This window comes from Pundamilia nyererei, unplaced genomic scaffold, assembly GCF_000239375.1.
Source record: "Pundamilia nyererei isolate P.nyererei 1_Seehausen unplaced genomic scaffold, PunNye1.0 scaffold00160, whole genome shotgun sequence".
In the NCBI taxonomy this organism is placed as follows: domain Eukaryota; kingdom Metazoa; phylum Chordata; class Actinopteri; order Cichliformes; family Cichlidae; genus Pundamilia; species Pundamilia nyererei.
This window is the reverse complement of record NW_005187561.1, coordinates 854,223-873,409: the sequence shown is the minus strand read 5'-3', so window position 1 is coordinate 873,409 and position 19,187 is coordinate 854,223. Positions and strand designations below refer to the sequence as shown.

The window sequence follows — 19,187 nt, the reverse complement described above, 5'->3', positions numbered from 1 at the left end:
GTGTGTGTGTGTGTGTGTGTGTGTGTGTGTGTGTGTGTGTGTATATGTGTATGCATGTGCATGTGTGTGACAGCGGACTCAGGAATGTGCGATGTTTGTTTACCAAACAGAGGGCTTGTGAAGAAGCAAAGTGTTTAAACAGCATGTGCTCCTCTCAGTTCAAATGCCAGTCCTCAGTATGTTTACCTGACACCAGCTGAGCATGTGCCAGGAACACACTCGCACAACAAGCCAGGAGCACCGCTTGGTCAGATGCTTTGGCAGAGGTGAGTTCAGAGCTTTTCAGGAAATCCATGGGGGGGGAGAGCAGTGCCCATTGTGCCTAATTTAAATTTGCAAGCAGTTAATATTAGCTTACCAACACAGGTAATACCAGATTATATATTGGCAGCACCAGTGTGAGCACGAACTTTTATATAGTTCCATAATTTAATGGTCCAAATCTTAAACTGCTTCTCACAAAGACAGCTGGAGATATTTGCATTTTAGTTTTTTCTGCCATTTCCCATGACAAATCACTTCAGTCACTCACTCATGCTTAGATGAGCGGTTCTCAGAAAGCTGAGTGTATCCTTAGCTCTGTCCTCCCTTCATCACAGTAATTCTCCAACTGCCTGCATGTGACGTCTGCAGGGAACATCTGGAAATGTTAGCTCCTGGGTTACACAGTCTATGAGCAGGCACTCTCCCAGTATAGCTAAATCCATCACTTTTTCTGTTGTTGCACATGTTGGGAAGAGGCAACAAAATGAAGCAGCCTACCACATGTGTGCAGTCATTCATTGCACATTGTCTATAAATAGCAGTTCCAGCTGCATCCACTTGGTGGAAGGAAAATAAAACAATTTCTGAATTGCAGGCTCAGTTTTTCTATGGGTAGTTTCAGACCAGAGATGCAAAACTGAGAACACGTTGGAGCTGGGAAATGGATCTGAAGACTTCATTCAACAGCAGCATTTCAGCTTTTTGTGGTTTTTGTTTCTTGTTTTGACTAAAACACAGCAGTCAGTTCCCTCTGTAAAGTTGCACTAAGCACAGCAAGAGCCAGTATTAGTGCTTAGCTTGGCCTGCTGTTTCCTGGAAGTTTTTTGTACTGTAGTGTTCAGCTGTTCACATTAAAGTTTGCTAAAACTGTTGTTGTCGAGGAAGAAAGAAGCACTGAAGGGGGTCGAAATCTTGGGTCCCTTCTCACATCTGCACAGCTGGCAGCTAATGTGGATGTGACACACAATTGGACACAAACTCCCTTAATCCAGTGCTGGACAGCTGTATGTGGTAAATGGTAGATGGCCTGGTTGTTATATAGCACTGTTCTACTCTACTCGAGCACTAGTCTGCATGCCAAGTATCCTTGGGCAAGATACTAACCCCAAGTTGCTCTTCGATGCATGCATCAGAGTATGAATGTTAGGTAGGAAGCACTGAAGCTTAGCTTAGAAGAAAGTGCTTGTGTAAATGGGTGTGATTGGGTGAATGTGGCATGTTGTATAGAGCGCTTTGAGTGCTCTGGGAGAGTAAAAAAAAGCGCTATATAAGAATCAGACCATTTACATTCATACAAGCACTTCTTTCTATGTGCTCCATACATTCACACTGATGAACGCATCAGGAGCAACTCAGGGTTCAGTATCTTGCCCAAGGACACTTTGGCTGGAGCAGCCAGGGATTGACCTACCAACTACCTTATTGGCAGATGAACTGCTCTGCCAGAGGTGTGAATGAAGAAGCTTCTGTCTATTTAAAAATGGCATTTTTTTATGGACTGATGTACTTATGTTTGAAAAAAAGCTTCCTTTTAAGAAGGTTTGGGGCCCATAAACACAAATAGAAATAGGTGGATTTGGTCATTAAAGCCCCTTTTCCATTATAACCTACTCGGATCGCCTCGCCACGACTTGGATCGAATGGTTTTCCTCCGGTACAACCTGACGTCCATGGTTGTCATCATAGGAACACGTCCGAACATCCCACGATGTAATTAATATGCGACACGAACACTACAGAAAAGGTGGACGTCGAAGCATGATTGCTCCAGCTGCTCGGTCTGTGGCTTTTTGTCAGACTCAGGGAATACAGCATAGGGTTTTTTTTAAGCCAGTTCCCACGTTGCCGGGTTTAAAAAAAAAAAAAGGCGTAATTTAAAAAAAAAATATTCCTAATTCATAAATGAGACGTTCTCATGACTTACTGAGTGATGCTACTGACCAGCCAATCGGTGGCATGCAGTCTGATGCTGTCACATATGAGTACCTACTCAGATTGCTCGGAACCCCGGGCAAGCAGGTACTAAGACTGTATCTGATACAAGGTTCTATGACCTAATGGAAAACTCTGAAAACCTTGGCAAACCAAGACGAGTTGATCCGAGTAGGTACTAATGGAAAAGGGGCTTCAGCTTTCCGGTTGCACCCCCCTGCCTTTCAATTACTACCCACTACTTCAGTGTAACCTGTTAAATAAATGGGGGGGAAAAAACAAAACAAAAAAAACATGCATATGCATCCTTCACACGAACTCTGTGGACTAGAAAGAAGTATTAGAGCAAGAAGTTTCTTGGTTTGAACTCTGGCTGAGCAGCGTTTGCATGCTCACCCTGTCCCATGGTGCCAAGGTATGGCCCAATTAAACTTTACACCACTGATTAGATTTATATTATAGCAACTGTATTGTTTCATAATCTTAATCTTATAGTTATAATGGCAGTATTCCTTAAAATCCATGATGATAACACCAGCTAACACTCCCTCTCTCATCTCAGCAGGTGATTTAAAGGCAGCTGCAACACTGCTGTCCTCGACCAGAGAACAAGCTGGTGTAATCATGCCTCACGCAGGCATCCTCCTCCCCACTCCTCCTCCCATCAATGACTCATTCTTCCAGAGTTCACCTGATCTCAACTGAGTTTCTCATCACTCCCGCTCAACCAGCCCCAGCAGCAAACAACTAGGAGGTATAGTCAGAGGCCGGAAGAGAGGGCAAATATTTGAGAATGTGTGTGAATGAGAATCTCTAGCAGTCCATTTCCTCTGTAATGGTAAATGGACTGTATTTGTATAGCGCTTTACTAGTCCCTGAGGACCCCAAAGCGAGGACCCCACCACACATCCAGTCATCCACCCATTCACACTCTGGTGATGGCAAGCTACATTATAGCCACAGCGACCCTGGGGTGCACTGACAGAGGAGAGGCTGCCGGACACTGGCGCCACCGGGCCCTCTGACCACCACCAGTAGGCAACGGGTGAAGTGTCTTACCCAAGGACACAATGACCGAGACTGTCCAAGCCGGGGCTCGAACCGGCAACCTACCGATTACAAGACGAACTCCCAACTCTTGAGCCACGATCGGCCTGTAAGCACAAACGCATCCATAATGGATGGACAAAATAAACAAATAAGCAGTGATTTAACACACTAGTCCTGGAGAAGGTGAACACGGTCACTGAGTGTTTGTCACATTCATGCTGCTGTGCATGTGCGCCTTTAGCTGACAGATTTAGATGAGAGATATTTTGGAGCATATTTCCTCACCGCACCCGCTCACAGGGCATACCCATCATGCTCCAGATGGTAGGGCAGAGAAGGCCAAAAAAAATGACAGTGGTGCCGTTCTTTTCCACCTTTCCAAGGAGTTATATGAGCACTTGTATGGAAGGGATGAGTAATGACAGCTCCATTTAAGCTACTGACAGACAGAGAAAAAGGGAACAAATAAGAGCTGAGACACCACACAAGGGCAGCAGTGGGAGTGACACAAAAGAGTCAGAGAGCCCACGGTGCGTGGAGTGCTGGTGTACGTGTGGTTCAGTACACATCACGTGGCTTTTAGGTAGGAAGAGAATAGAGCTTCCTGATAATCCATTTATCATCCTGAGTGGGACAGCCGAATCATGCCACCTACTACTCAAACTCGAGGCTGACCATCTTGAAAGGAGACAGACGAGACTGATGCAAATATGACACCAGAGTTTGGACTTTCCAGAGTAGTATTATTTTGTGGTTCAGCGATTTTTACGTATAAAGCACAAAGACAGAAAACAGGAAACATGCTGCCAGTGCACACTTGTTGGCTTTTGAGGATTTACTGATTTTGAAGTGGCATTTTACCTGTGAGCAGAGACACTGAACAGGAAGCCAGATAAAGGGGTAACTAAGGTGCTAATTGTGCACTGTACTGTGAGATTGTGGCAGCTTGAAGTAAGACAATGTGGTTTTCCACCAGGCTCCCTTCAGCAAGTCTTGCTCTGTGCCTCTGATACCAAGTCCCCCTTGTAGTTACAATGGGGCTGGGACACTGAGCATGTGTCACCCATCTGTCAGACAATATGTCAACACAGCCATAACACCCCATGCTAAATGTGGCTGCAGCCCGTTAAGACCCTCCACATTGCTGCTCCTCCAAATATTAAAAGCCTCCTAACCTCTACATTATCACTTTACCTTCATCTCTTTCTCATCCATCTTGTTTCTTTTCATTTTCTTCCGATTTCTGTGGGTGCAGCCACATTCAGCGGCTGACTGCTAAACATCTTCCCAATATACAGCCAGCTGAATAAAACAGACACACGCTGAAATCTAAAGATGTAATATTCATTACCTGTGCCTGACAACCACGTGTACCATAAACTGCATCTCATCCTCCACCATTATAAATATTTAAACTTAACTTTAAACTACACCACAGCCATGGGCTACAACAGGTCAACGGGTACAGGGTGATGTCCAGTGGGAAAATTAGTGTTTATGAACGTGCATATATAAAAGGCATTTCCAAGTATTGGAATTCAAGGTGATTCACGAAAACCGTACTCAACAGCATGGCGAGGAGGTAATCATTATAGATTTATACATAGTTTCTTTGATGGCACCTTTTGTTAAATGATAAATAAAACAACCATTAGAAGAACAGAGAAATCAAAACAGAAACGTATGTATTTATAAAAAGTTGTATTTGTTTTAATATGTGAAATCAAAGTAACACATCCCTAATGCAGAATGACATTCATCCATACATCCATAACATCCTTGATACTATCAAGTGTATTGACCCTTTCTGTTAAAAGCATAATGACATTTTGTAGAAGAAAACAATTTACCCTATAAAATGCACGTTTTGGGGATGTGGTTAAACAGAACCCAGTCATTATAAACTTCCTCTATGAAGTAGAAATAGAACAAAAGTCCAAAGAGCAGGAGTTCTTGAATATTTATGTTCTTTGGTTTTAAGCAGTCTACTCTTCATATCTGGTTAACACAATACGAGGTCGGCGTGGATGTGTGGTTGAATAGACCCCCAATTCTCCTCTGATCTGATATGGAAATATATGTGAGAGCAGGGTGGTTTTAAAGGTACCGTCTGACAAGCAGTTCTGGCAAAGTATCCTGCCTCCTTTTTGTCTGTGCATTTCAAGTCAACTTTCATCTTCAATGTTCATCTAATCAATATCCACCATTGTTTGGGTGGCAGGGTGGCAAGAGTGTGATCAGGGTTTCTCATTCTTCCAACCACACAAGCACTTCCTCTCTCAGGTGCCCGTTATTACCATTCAGACAAAAGCATGTTAAACACAGAAACAACACAGACTAATTGAATGAAATAAATGGAGCTCATCTATTCTCATTTACACTGGGGCCACTATCAGAATGTATCAGACTGCACATGCAGCCACAGAGCACAGGCATGTGAACATGCTGCACATACAACACAAACACAGCTTGTAGCTATACAGGCGTGTGTGTGTGTGTGTGTGTGTGCGCGCGTGTGTAGTCAGGTATGAATCGGCTACAGTGTAAACAAATTAAATTGGCATTTAAGCCAGATGCTGGAACAACTGGATGCACTAAAGTAAACACAACCAGCTTCATGTGACAAGGCCCATCACTAAATCAAATATGAAGTGAAAATCGGTTGATCTGAATGGTAAATGCTAATGTTTTAACTAACGGCTATGTAGATCTTAGACACAAATTCATACTCATCCCCCAGGGCAGCAAAGCAAGGTAGCTCTGTGTGTGTTTGTCCAATTAACAGTTTTAATGGAGTAGTAACTTGTTAGAGCCTAGAAGTCTTTATAGGTTTGTAAAGAATTAAGTGTCAGACTAACAGACTCCAGGATCTGACTACACATAATAGTGGCAGACCTGCAATGAGCTAGCTTTACCAGGTGCTTTGAACGTTGAGTAATTTTCTGAATGAATTTCTAAACTTTTGCAGCAGTATTTGGTCTTCCATGTTTTTCCTGTGCGTACGTGAGCTTTCCCGAGGCCTGGTAGCGAGAGCAAATTCACTTTCTTTTCTTATTGTTGATTGGGGCTTTGTAGGTACACTAATCACCACCTTCTGGTGGAAGTGTTACATCCCACCTGTGAAGGTAAAAACTCTCCCAGTTTTTTTTTTGTTTGTTTGTTGTTGTTTTTTAAAACATTGACTATTCAAATGGTTTAAAAAGAAATCCATGGCCACTCTCCTGCTTATTAAGAAAACACATTTAATTGATAAACTTTGTCTCAACCCTTGTCAAAATACTGAATTTATGTCAATATATGCTCGCCTGGGACATTCATCTTAAATGAAACTCAAACACATATAAAAGGTGGATCTGAGTTTGTTTGATCAACAGTGATCCAACAAAGAATGAATTATCAGTTGCCAAAGGTCATTCCTACACTAAGGTGCAGCCCTGTAATTCTTTGTTTACAATTCAGCCATTTAGCAACTGCTTTTTCTGTTTCACTTTACGACAGATACATGAATCACCACTTCTATCCTGTTAAGTGTTGAGACACACAGTACATTTAAATGAATCAACACAGCACCAGCTCACTGAAGAAGAGAAATGCAAATGTTTTCCACCTCCACCTGACTTGAAAGTATAAATTTCTTCTTAGTAGACCTGCCTCGCTAAATAGAGGTTAATTAAATAAACCTGTATTTTGCACACAGCCATCAGAGAGACAGTGTGAAGAACAGAAGGATCTGAGAGACAGAAAGCACATAAGGAGCAAAGTGGGCTGATATTTAACCGTAAAGTTAATGAGTAATTCTTGTTTCTAGTCATGTAGCGCTATAGAAACACTTATAGAGCATTAGCTTAATACAGCAGGGGGGGAAACCTCATGTATAACAGCAGTATATCAGCAGGCTTTCATGTCCATCTCCATCAACCACGGGCCTGCCACTAAGAAGAGAAAGCCTTAAGGCAGGAAACAGTTTGACTTCTATCCATCTAACAGAAATTGCTGTGCACTTGACAAAGTTTTCAGCAGTTTGCTGCAACTGAGCCTGGCAAGCCTCGGGGATCCACTCTAGGTCCAGTTCTTTTTCAGTGCAAATTCATACGACCACTTATCTAAAGATGGTGTTAAATTCTGATATCACACAGAGTGTAAAATTACAGTATGTGTCCTAAAGGGCCAAATGTCCGCAGCCTTCTTAGTCTTTCAGCATGTCTGTATTTTTGTTTAATGCTGATAAAACAGTTGGAAGTATATTAGTGGATGATACAAATAAAGAGGTTTAAACAAAAATCTTACTTTTTAATCTATCAGCAATACTGTCAAAGTTTTATTTAGCTCATCTACAATGTTATTTTGAGTGGTCATTGATGTCAGCTACTCTCTAGAGTCTTTTGAGCCATGTTTGGACAAAGCTCTCCAACTGTGGACTGCAGATAGAGTGTAGGTTTTGTTCTTCTCTACAAGTCCACTGTGAAATAAACAGACCACTCCAAGCAGAATCTGCAGTGAGCACGGACTGGCTTACTGAGGCTACAGAGCAACACAAGGTCTGCAGTCCTTCTCACAATATGAGAGGACAGAGTTGGAATCCATCAACAGAATAATGAACTGAGTGGAGAGGGAGTTGCTGATTATTACTCTGTTATTGTCATGATGTACACATATCATTCATGAATTTATTTAATAAAGCATCAATATGCCTTTGCACAAGAAGCCCCTGCCACAAATACACTTCAGTTCCACAGGAAATGTTAGCATCTACTATTCTCTCCAATACAATCCAAAACCTTTGCACAATCATCTCTCCCAAGCAGCCCCCCCTCCCCCACCACCACCCTACACTGTCCCCTTAAGTAATCCCCCTAATGCTTGAACCTTGACAAAAATAGTTTGGTTAGTTTTGCTATAATCCTAACCAGAACCACGATATTTGAGCACATCACATGACTCTGAGCTCCTTTAATATGCATGCTAAGACACTATGAGGTACTTAAACACAGCAGCAGCACAGCTTTACATCGTGACCAGCACAGCTCTACCTCTCAGCTCTCATTATATCACAGACACAGCACACATTCCAGGTTCTTGTGATTCTTGTTATGTCTCCCAGAAAGTAAACACATAATGCAGACCTGTTATTTGTGACCTCTGTAACTGTCCTCAGCTTGTGCAATTTTTCTTTGTGTGGCAAAACACTACATCTTAGCCTGAATTATGCAACAGGTAGATTTTGTGTTTTTGTGTCATATATGAAAGAGATGAAAGTGAACACAGATGAAATCACTGCAAAGTCTCTCAACATCTGCAAACCATCTTTAGCACAGGATGGTTCCCGCTTCGAGTGTGTAAGTCTAACCTCTCTCTTCCTACATTTTTTTTCCTCCTTCCTCCTCCACTGAACAAACAGGACCAACTGTCACTGAGAGCACATGTCAGACATTAAAGCCCAGCAGTTTTTCTGATTTAGGCACAGCTCTCATTTGGCTGCTGCAAGAAACCAGTAAACACATTTTTGAGCCAGTGGCTTCTGATAGTCTGTGCTGGTTCAAAGAATGAACACCGTTTTCTGCTACTCCTACAAAAACAGCAGAAATGCCTTTTCCCTGTGTGTTACAAGGTGGGTGTTTTATTTTCCTTCAGGCTCAGCTGTAACTCGGGTGACAGTGTGTGCTTTGGCATACGGTATGGAAACTGGTTTAGACTGAGGAGGTCCCAACACTGACACGAGGGCAGCGAAAATAAACCCGAAACAAAAGAAAGGATGTGAAGGTAAAGCTCTGAAATATCACTTACTGCATCAGCAGCTTTTGGTAACTCCAAAGAATGTCATCACCTCTGTAAATGAACCTTTGTGTGTTATAACCTGCTGTTAAACCTAATTATACACACATGAAAGCTCTGTGGGAGGGTATTCGGACATGCGGGTCAGCTGAATGATATTGCATTAATAATGCATTAATGAAGCCACTTTAGCCTTGTTAGCCAACAGAAACCTGCTGTGACCGCAAACTCCTGACTTGGAGGCACATGTGCTCACACATACAAAACAGTGCACATGTTAACTGGTAGGTACGTCTTATGTGACTGTGTGCACTGCCTGCCATGCTTCAGTGCCCTTCATCTGGGACTCAGGGCAGGTATGAGGGACAAGACAGCTGGTTGAACACTGAGGGCCCTCTCTCAACTAAACATAACTGTTTGATTTTCTGTGGATACTCCTACCAGACTGGAGCTGATTAGGTCGGCATGCTTACCAAGAAAATTAAACCCTTTCACAATATGTAAAAACAATCCTCATCACTCCAAAAGTCAAACAATTTGCTACCAGCAATTTCCTACGGAGTTCTAGGCCAATACTGCTCAATGCTTTAAATTGTATCATTATTTTCAAATAGGATACAGAATTGGATTATATCATTTATACTGATACGTGCATCTTTTCTTAGTAAAGGTTTATGCAAGTACCTCTGTGCCTCAAACTTGTTTTCAAAGTTCTTTTGCGGGAGAGATAACGTTGCCCATTAATGAATAAGAGCTCTAACTTGACAGTTTATTGGCTTCTGGAAGCATGTTAAAAAATTGCTGTTTTCAGCATCAGACTACAACCAAAAGTTGACATTTTCACCCATCAGAAAATGGGGGTTGCTTGTTTGCTTTGTGGGACTTTTAGATTTTATTGCATTCGTTTGGGGTCAAAAATCACCCATTATAAAATACCACAAAATAACTGTCCAATCAAGGCACCAGCAAATGAACAACTTCTGTGTTCTGCCAGGTAAAATTATTTTTATATCACTGGAGGCTGGTAGATTAAGGTCTACTTCTTCTTTGTGAGAAAAAGCTGGCTGACTGCAGCAAGAACAGTTCATTTTTCCCCACGGGAGGTAAAAGTGTCTGTTATGTGAATGGTTATTGACTTGGTGGCTCCAACTATACTTCTTTCAAACCAGCATGTTTTGGCACTTAAACAGGCTGTTCAACGCGTTCTTTTACGAGTGTGAACACAGCCTATGAATATACAACCCCAAGTCCAATAAATGGACAGCGTTTAAAATGTAAATAAAAACAGAACTGCAAATCTCAAAACCCTTATGTTATTCACAATAAAACACAGAAAACATATCAAATCCAATGGTTACTATTACATGATAAATATTAGTTTGCTTTGAATCTGATGACAGCAACATCTCAAAAGTTGGGACAGGAGTAACAAAAGACTGGAACCGAGGCAAAGTGTAAAACTGTTCACAACTTTGAGACATGTTGCTGCCATCAATTTCGAATTGTACATTTTCATCAGTTCAAACATTTGATGTTTTCTATATTACATTTTGAAAAATGTAAATTAAAAACAGAACGCACAATGTCCCAGGTTTTTTGGTATTGGGGTTATAGTGATACACCCTAAGACAGCTGATCCTTCCAGAATGAAGAAAAGACACAAACTAGGAAATATGGAAACCAAGAAAAGGAGTTTACCTTAGTAATGTGTGCAAAATCTAGGCACTTACTGCACTGAAAATGATCATCCTCCTTCTTGAATACCAGTGTCTGTGATGATAAACACACGTCTTTCTACTAAGGAAATTATCCAATGTTTTGAAGCCAAGCAAATTAAATAACTGTTGACAGCAAGTTTAAATTCCCATTTTAGACCATTTCCAGGCAGAACATGCTACCATGAGAGATCGCTGTCACTTGTAAAGTGAGCCAGGAGCCAAGAGTTACAGAAACATTTGAGATCTTCAATCCAAATTTCAAGGCACGGCAGGAGGATGAGCCTGTATGAATGTTTTAGTCCTAAAAGCAACTGCTAAGGAAAGTGAAATACTCCTGCAATCTGACAACAGTGAAAGTGACCACATAAAAACAGGCCTCTCTTTCGTGTCATCTCAAGAACATGACTGATTGCTCTATTAGTAAAAAGGTCAGGTGGCACTTTTTTTTTTTCTTCCCACTATGCAAACATCTGGAAACAAGAAGTACAAAGAGGTCCCTAGAAAACAGCTTCATTTATGCTGCACTAAAGTACTGCTATGCATACATGACACCCCAGTGATGTGAAAAAACATCTGTATTTAACCTAAAATGAACCTGTGACTCCATCCATGCCTGTCAGACTGAGTGTTTAGTTTAGGTTGTGTCTACCCTAAAAAAGCATTTTTATTTATTTATTTTTTAGAAACACAAGCCTGGAATGCAACACTGAAATATGCAAGATCCATTTATCTTTTCAGAGTGGGGCAACAGATAAGAATCTATCCAATCCACTTTAAAGTGGGCAGCTATTGGTGGTACTTGGTGTCTTAAGATTCAGGTCATTAGGCTGAGGGCATTTCAAATATTCATCAAATGTTGTTCACCCCCCATCAGTGTTTCCTTTCCTCTCAAACAGAGGAATACCACTCGAAGAAATTCTACATCTCAGTGTGAAAGCCATACCTGTGACCACAAACTAGGCATTCTCCAGGAGGCAGCCATTGTGTGACATCAAGAAACCTTGTTCTTGTGAGGGTGGTTTCAACTAGGGCTGCCACGATTAGTCGACTAGTCACGATTATGTCGACTATTAAAATCGTCGACGACTAATTTAATAGTCGACGCATCGTTTGATGCTTTATAAGATCACAAAGGACGCAGGAATGAGTTGTAGGATTTAAGAGTGTAATAACGGACTGAAACAGAAGATGGCAGCACTGCATGTACAAGGATGCCAGCTGCCGTAAAACCCCGAAGAAGAAGAAGCTGTGTCCCAGAATTCATAGCGCAGCCCAGCGCAGTTGTCAACAATGGCGGCAGCTAGTTAGTTTTAACTTTACTCTTATTATTCTTTCTGGGTCACAAAATAAACGTTTAACATATTTTCAGGCGAGAATGTAGCTGTGTAAACCTCAAATATCTGCTCAGTTTATCAAGACACCACATATTTTCAAAAGCGCTCCGACGTTTTCGGAGACGTCTGTTACCCACTAGCTCGTTAGCTAGGCGGGGGCAAGGCTAACTAGAGCCGTGAGAACACCGGACTCCCGGCAAATCGTTTTCAAACCCACCGCCGTCTTTTGCTAGTCAGGTTAAACATATATATAAGTCACTTAGATAACTTAAAAATGTTATTGTTTGGCTTTCTTTAGTATTTTATTTGTTCCTGAGTAAATCGGTTTGGCTGAGATTAAAGTTATAGTTTTTGCACAGCTAAAACTGTCATGCAGACAGCTGATTATCAGAAGTGTGAGACGCTGGAGAATATACTCCGGTGTCCTGTTATATTTTAGAAAGCAAGGAGTTTATTAAACTTCACCGAAACAATCTGCAAATTTCATTAAAAATTAATAAACTACCGTCATGTCTTTATTTTTAGTTAGCACAAACACTTCAAGCTGTAAGCTAATGATAGTTATATAAGACCAGATGCTGCTGGTGCAATAAGCTGTACGCTGTACGTCCAATGGATGATGATCTGATTAGTCGACTAATCGCAAAAATAATCGGTGACTAGTCGACTATCAAAATAATCGTTTGTGACTAGTCGACTATCAAAATAATCGTTTGTGGCAGCCCTAGTTTCAACAAGATAGCAAATGTAGTTTTATTTACATAGGGCTGCACATGTAGAGCTGCTAGGATCTGCTAAGGGTGTTTTCCCCAGCTTGATGAAGACAGATAAATGTTTTAGTGGTTCAGAGCAAGATCTCTGTTAAATCATCTATGTTTAATTGTGCATGCGGGAACCAGACTTTCAGCAGATATTTCCCTCCAAAACCCGACAGAGAGGCAAAGATCACATAATACAAGCTGCCTGCATATACACACAAACAGTGCAGCAGGCATGGGCCCTGGAGACAACACTATGAATGTATTCCCACAAGGCCATGGTCCCAATTCAGTCACAACCATTACTGTTGACACATTATTTAAAAATTGTCAAAATGACCTTTTTTGGTAATTTGATGTTATTCGCTACCTTTTGTTGTCTCCCAATTAAAATGGATTTATGGAAAAGGTGCTAAAGAACAGTCACAGCAAACACCCTGTGGGGGGGAAAAGCAACTGTGGCATCACCCATTTCTCTCTGGACTATGCAACTTGAATCCTTCTAATTAAAGCCAACTAAAAGAATTACACGCTAGAATTTCATCTGCGAAAGCTTGGCCGTAAACTCCTTGGATTGCCTGCACTGCACAGCAGCTCAGTTTTTGTCAAATTATTCTATTAATATGCTTCAAACACAGGTCTTAATGTCTCACTCAATAACTTAAACTCAATGAAGTGACACATAGCAAATAGCTGTTGTGTTGAGAAGCATGTCAACAGTAATACAAGCAATTTTTTTTTTTTTTTTTTTTTTAACTTTGGGGGAATAATCTTTGAACTGTGAACCCAAGTGCCATTAATTCCCATTATTAGAAGGATGCCTTTTGAAATGCAATTTTTCTGACAATGTAAACAAAGCAGCGTTTGACCTACTGACTCATAGCCCATGGGCCTTGCAGTGCCATGACTGTGTTTGTTTCTTTGTCATACCCTTCTGGCCAATTCATTGATCCACACTAATACTGCCCACCGGTCATTCTCAACATTAGCTAGCAGAAGCTAGCCACAATTGTAACCACTTAATAAAACCAACCACAAGGCCGCGAACAACTCAACTCCTGTAGGGAATGGGTCTGTCCTGATCTAGGTCAGCATTGCAGATGCTTAATTAACACGGGTAATGTGGGGGGGAAAATCCACAAAACACAGCCTCTAAAATATGTAATTAAGTAATCTGGTTAGTTGGAGGAAAGTGCAAGGACAAGGGAGACTTACCAGACCTCCTTGTTATTACCATAATTCCTTCCACATGAAGCAGAAAAGGTCTTCAGTAAAACAGTGAACTAGCAGGTATTTCATTCCCTGTGGGTTACAGAGCAGTGGCACTTCACTCCATGAGGTGAATGGCACACATGCACAGGAGATGGAGCCAGGCCTTCGGGCTAAAACTCCCTGTCACCTCTTTTTAGAAAAAGGACACATAAGACCACACGACTGCAAGAATTGACAACAGGCACCAAACACACACAAACTTTAACACACACCTCCTTGGGCTGAGAGTTATAATGACATTCAGGCTTTGTACAGCACCCCCGAGTGTCCTCCTAGGCTATGAGGTATGCAAATGGAGGGTAATTTGTTTTATTCACAGTGGAGCGGATCGGCTCCACGGTGATGTATGTTCTAGAACAATATCCACTGTTGAATCCACAGCAAGGCCAAATATTCAGGACAGGAAGCCCATTGATCAATTCAGCTGGGTAATATTAGCTCCTGTTTCGGGCTTCATTAACAGAGGAGATGTCAGAGCACACACACCCTATGGTTCGCTGCATAAACTCTCAATGGCCTGTGACTGTGGCATCGGTGCTGTTAATACAGCGCAGACCACACCGTGCAGCTACAGCATGACATCATAGGCTGGATGCATTGAAATTAGCATGTTTCTGTTGTCATCAAGCATTAACTGCAGTACAGTTTAGAGCTGCAAGGATTTAAAAAAACAAAACAATGGTAAACAGCCTCTTCTTTGGAGTCCATTGTTTTATGCACACTGCTGTGTTATGCCCCCTGCCATGAGAAACACAGGCACACACGGACAACTTCTTCCAAGGATGAACTCGGAAAGAGCACGGCCCGAAGGCACAGGATGTCTCTTAATGTGTGACTCAAACTAATGGACTGCCTCCGTCTACTGTGCCCCTGCCCTCGCCTGCTCCCTCACTCATCCCATCCCCAACGCAGCCTCTCTTTTCTCATCTTCCAACCCAAATTTCCTCTGCTCCTTCTCGTCTTCCAGCCCCAAACAACTCTATTTACTCCCTCCTTTGCCCCATCCTTTTGTTTTTATGCCTCAGAATGCAGTAGCACAGAAGGCGGGATCAATGTGACAGCAACAAGACAGATGTACACACAATGCACTCACGCACGCGTGGGTGACAGGCTTTTGTCCGAGGTCAGCATGCTTAAGAAAAAAAAAAAAAATGAAATACAATCGTGGTACAAAATTTTCTTCAAACAATGCACGTTTTCCAGACCATCCCTAAACCTAACAAAGCACACGATCTGGGACACACACAGTGTTATCTGAGCACAATTCAGAATAGCCTATTTTTAGGCTATTCTGAATTGTATGTGGGTCTAACCCTACCGAAAACACACACACACACACACACGAGCATCCAGGGTGTCAGGCTTTTTAAAAGTCATGCCTTTGCTGACTGCGGTGTCGTCATCTGGTTGGGTTTTCCTCCGGTCAAGCCCGTCTCTTTCAGGATGACAAGCCGCAATTGGTGCTTCAGTGGAGACTTAAAAAGAAGCTGTGGCTGCAGCAGCCCTCCACACGGAGAACAGCAGGTCGGCTGATAAAAGGGCCGCTCTCTCTCCTCATGCAAACTGTAAATCACAGACTGTCCGAAACACTAAGGAAGGGCTGCGCTTTGCAAAACTGGGGGCGAGTGTGTCTATGTGCGGCTGACTCAAAGCCGCTTGTCTCAGATCCTGGCTCAAGATTTTTAATGATTGTATTTTTTACATGAGAACAGGAGGATTTTTTTTCGGGGGGGAGGGAGGGAGAAATTGCTTGTGACTGTATGGGGATAAAGAGAACACACTCTGTGTTTTCAGGCTTGCCTAAACATGTAGTGCATGCGCTGCAGGTCTTATCACCCCGTCACACAGCCAACCATCTCTGTGACACAGCAGAAGTCCCATAACCAGTCAGCCCTGCCATGACTGACTGACTACGTCTGCCTGGGCCTGCCAAGCAACTGATTCACACGGAGCTTCTGTTTGTGCGCCCAATGAAGTGCTTCATTCAGCACCAGACGTTTGGATGACACACTCAGTTATTCAGAGCAGAAACAGTTTTTCCCCTCAGATTCCCACTACTCAACAAAACAAAGCAGCCGCTTCTCTTCTCTTACCATCCTCAGTTCCTTTATGAAGCGCTGCAATGACAAGTTGGGAAGCCCCAGGCATGCTTTTAAGTGCTGCAGCCATTAAGACAAGCGAAACTGAAAGACCATGAAGGTTAAGGACTACAGAATCCAGATTGTTAGATTGGAGGAGGAAAAGAAAGAACCGGACCATCTATTTGGTGGGTAGAGCTGGTTATTAGTAATTTCAACAGCAGCATGGAAACATTCACAGCCACACCTGCCTTCACACACTGATACCATCAATACATTCTGCTTAGTTTGCAACAGATTATAATTACAGGGATAACGGTTAATGATATACCCAGCTTTGTTACAGCCAAACAGGATTACACAAAAGTAATTACACCAAACTTTGTGAAATTCCAGCCACATTTAACAACGAAGATATTATCTTGAGAGTTTAAAGTGGTCTTACTGCTCATTTATACTGCGACTGTAACAGTCCCAGAAGATGCAACAAAAGCCTCGCAGTTTTTATTAATATAGTGTGAGCATAACGGCTCTTAAATATTGGATCCCATTCCTCAGAAGGGTAATTAGAAATACAGCTTCTCTGTGCAAAAACATTCCCAAAATGCATGCACTGCTATCATCTTACCCGTGCAGGGAATGTTACTCCCAAGTAGTCTGGATTAGACCTTCGGTCACTAACGCTCGCCAGATGTGCGGACAGCATGACTCATGGATGGTGTGTGCCCTGCCCTTTAATCTCTGCAGCAAGTTGACAAGTGCCACCAAGTCAAAGCACAGCCGCGTAGCCAAGTAGTGCGTGTATGGGCAACTGTAACACACAACCCACGCAGGCACAACGGCTCTTTAGCTTCATCTGGGAATAAGGGCGATAAAACTTGGTGTTATGAGCTCGTGGCATCATAAAGAGACAATTACATCTCCCGTGATAAGTTGTTTCGGGGGAGGCTTGCGCCTCTGTAGAACGATATAGTGCTACATAGGGCGCAAAAGTAGGATTAGGGTCTGTTTACGTTCACTTCTGATGACCAAGGACTCGCCATTAGTTCCTACACAAATATTGCCACGCTTGTTGTGGGCGCGCACGGGGACGCTTCAGGCTGCGCGTGCAGGAGCGCGTGTGCCAGATCTTCAGGAACATCAGAGGGGGGCAATCGGAAAGCCAACGAGAAAAACTGCAAAATGACAACAACAAAAAAAGCAGCAGAGCAACACTTACTTGCCGATGACCTCGCAGAGCTCGTACACATCTTCAAAGAGAATGTCGTCGTCCGCCATAGTCCGACCCCGGTTGGGGAAAAATTATCCACCCCCCACCCCCCCACCAAAAGAAAAAGAAATGCGTCCCAAACCTCAATTTATGTTCCTAAAAGGAGTGCTACGGGCAGACGACAGTGTCAGGAATAACTGACAAAACGCCGCTCGTGTCGCCAGCAGCAGGGTAAGTCGGGAAAGAGTTGCAAAGAAAGGTTTCCAAATCCCAGTTGTTGCCTCCTTCGTCGACCCCCCTGTACCCGCTTCCCCCCAAAAAATAAAAATCCCCCGCTGCGAGTGAACCGGCACAGGGAAGAGCTGCGTATTCCAGGGCTCTGCCCCGCCTTTCCCGGTATCGTGCCCCCCCGTTTCAAAAAGCAAACCTCACAGGGTTGTCAAACAACATAGTAAACTACTTCACCAGCGTGACAATCCCCGTAACGACGCAGACATGGTCACCGTTTTCAGTGTTGTGCTGACAGAGGGCGAAACGAGCCGGTAAGGCAGTGTTGTGCATCAGGTTCGGGTTACAGCGCTGAACCAGGTGGGTTACGGTTATCTTCACATCCCAAACAGCTGCGGGTTTACTCTTCAGTGTTTTCGGGGGTGTGCGCGCGCATATACACAGAGTCCTCTTGTAGTGTAACGGACGACCTGGTTCAAGTCCTTGGCGTACAAAACCACGCGCGTCGCACTCCTCGTCTTTTACCTCGGCTTGACAAGACTTTGCAGCCTCTGGTTTACCTTTTATTTCTTCCCACTATCGCCCGTTTGGCCCGGACGCTCAGCTCTACAGAGCTTCCAGAAAACCAAGCTCCTCCTACACGGGAGTTATGAAACTGCTCCCTTATCCTCCATCTTGGCGCCAAGCCTTTCCTCACGGTTCCCCTGTCAGGTTAATAGGCATTGAGCCAATATGGCGGACCGGTGGCGCCGTAAAGATTTCTCTAAACCCGCAGTTTCCTCTGGACTTTTTCAATGGAGTTCCCACCCGGAAGCGAGTAGTATGAATGAAGAATGTTCGCAAATGTTAGGAAGTATATTATTTAAGTTGAGTATTCAAGAAGTCACGTCTAACTTTTTTCTTTAATGATTAAAGGTACATAAAGCTTAAATTTGTCAAAGAATAATCAGCAACTATTTTTGAAACAAATTTTCATCTAAAAAAAAAAAAAATCAAATTTTTTTCCCTAGTTGTCCGGGCTGAGCCTGTGCCTAATTGTTTTACATAATGAATGGATCTGTACAAAACAAGACCCTGAAGTTACAATGGGCTCTAGGTATGAACAGCCCACATATTTGAGGAATTATCCTCTGTCAAATCATGAATCTTTGTTTCCTGGATCCAGCCTCTTTAGTTTGCAGATTGTAAGTGAATATTTAGATTTTTGAATTGTTGCCTGGACAAAAAAGAAATTGTCCTGGGAACATGTGACAAAGCTTTTGTGCCAATTTGAATCGTACAAGTAATCACTTATTGGAGACTCACCAAGTTAAAATAGCTTTGAATTCTCACCCTATTGAGTATCTTTAAAATACGGTGGTCTAAATGCAAACCCATTTGTCCTGAGACATTTATCTAACCTTGCTGCTCAGCAGTAGTCAGAGGTATGGCCACCACAGACTGGGACTGCTTTCAAATAGGTTTGCTTAAACGGTTTTTAACTGAATAAAGTGACCCAAGTCTCACTGTGGCAGCCATGATAGTATTTACAGAAATCAAAATCTAATGAGACCAGGGGTTCCATTATATTT

General features: G+C 42.6%; 1 protein-coding gene across 16 annotated transcripts in view; it reads right to left on the bottom strand.

Moving 5' to 3' along the window:
- The window catches only part of caska (calcium/calmodulin-dependent serine protein kinase a), a 167,091-nt gene extending 148,744 nt beyond the window's left edge, over positions 1-18,347 (bottom strand). For 7 of the 16 annotated variants that reach the window (XM_005745515.1, XM_005745516.1, XM_005745519.1 and 4 more), the window contains exon 1: positions 17,398-18,347. In XM_005745515.1, coding sequence (XP_005745572.1) covers positions 17,398-17,456 — 59 coding nt within the window. In that variant the 5' untranslated portion in view covers positions 17,457-18,347. The remainder of the gene's footprint in view (positions 1-17,397) is intronic. The other 9 variants (XM_005745518.1, XM_013913946.1, XM_005745523.1 and 6 more) reach the window with 2 other exon arrangements.
- Positions 18,348-19,187: the final 840 nt, after the last annotated feature.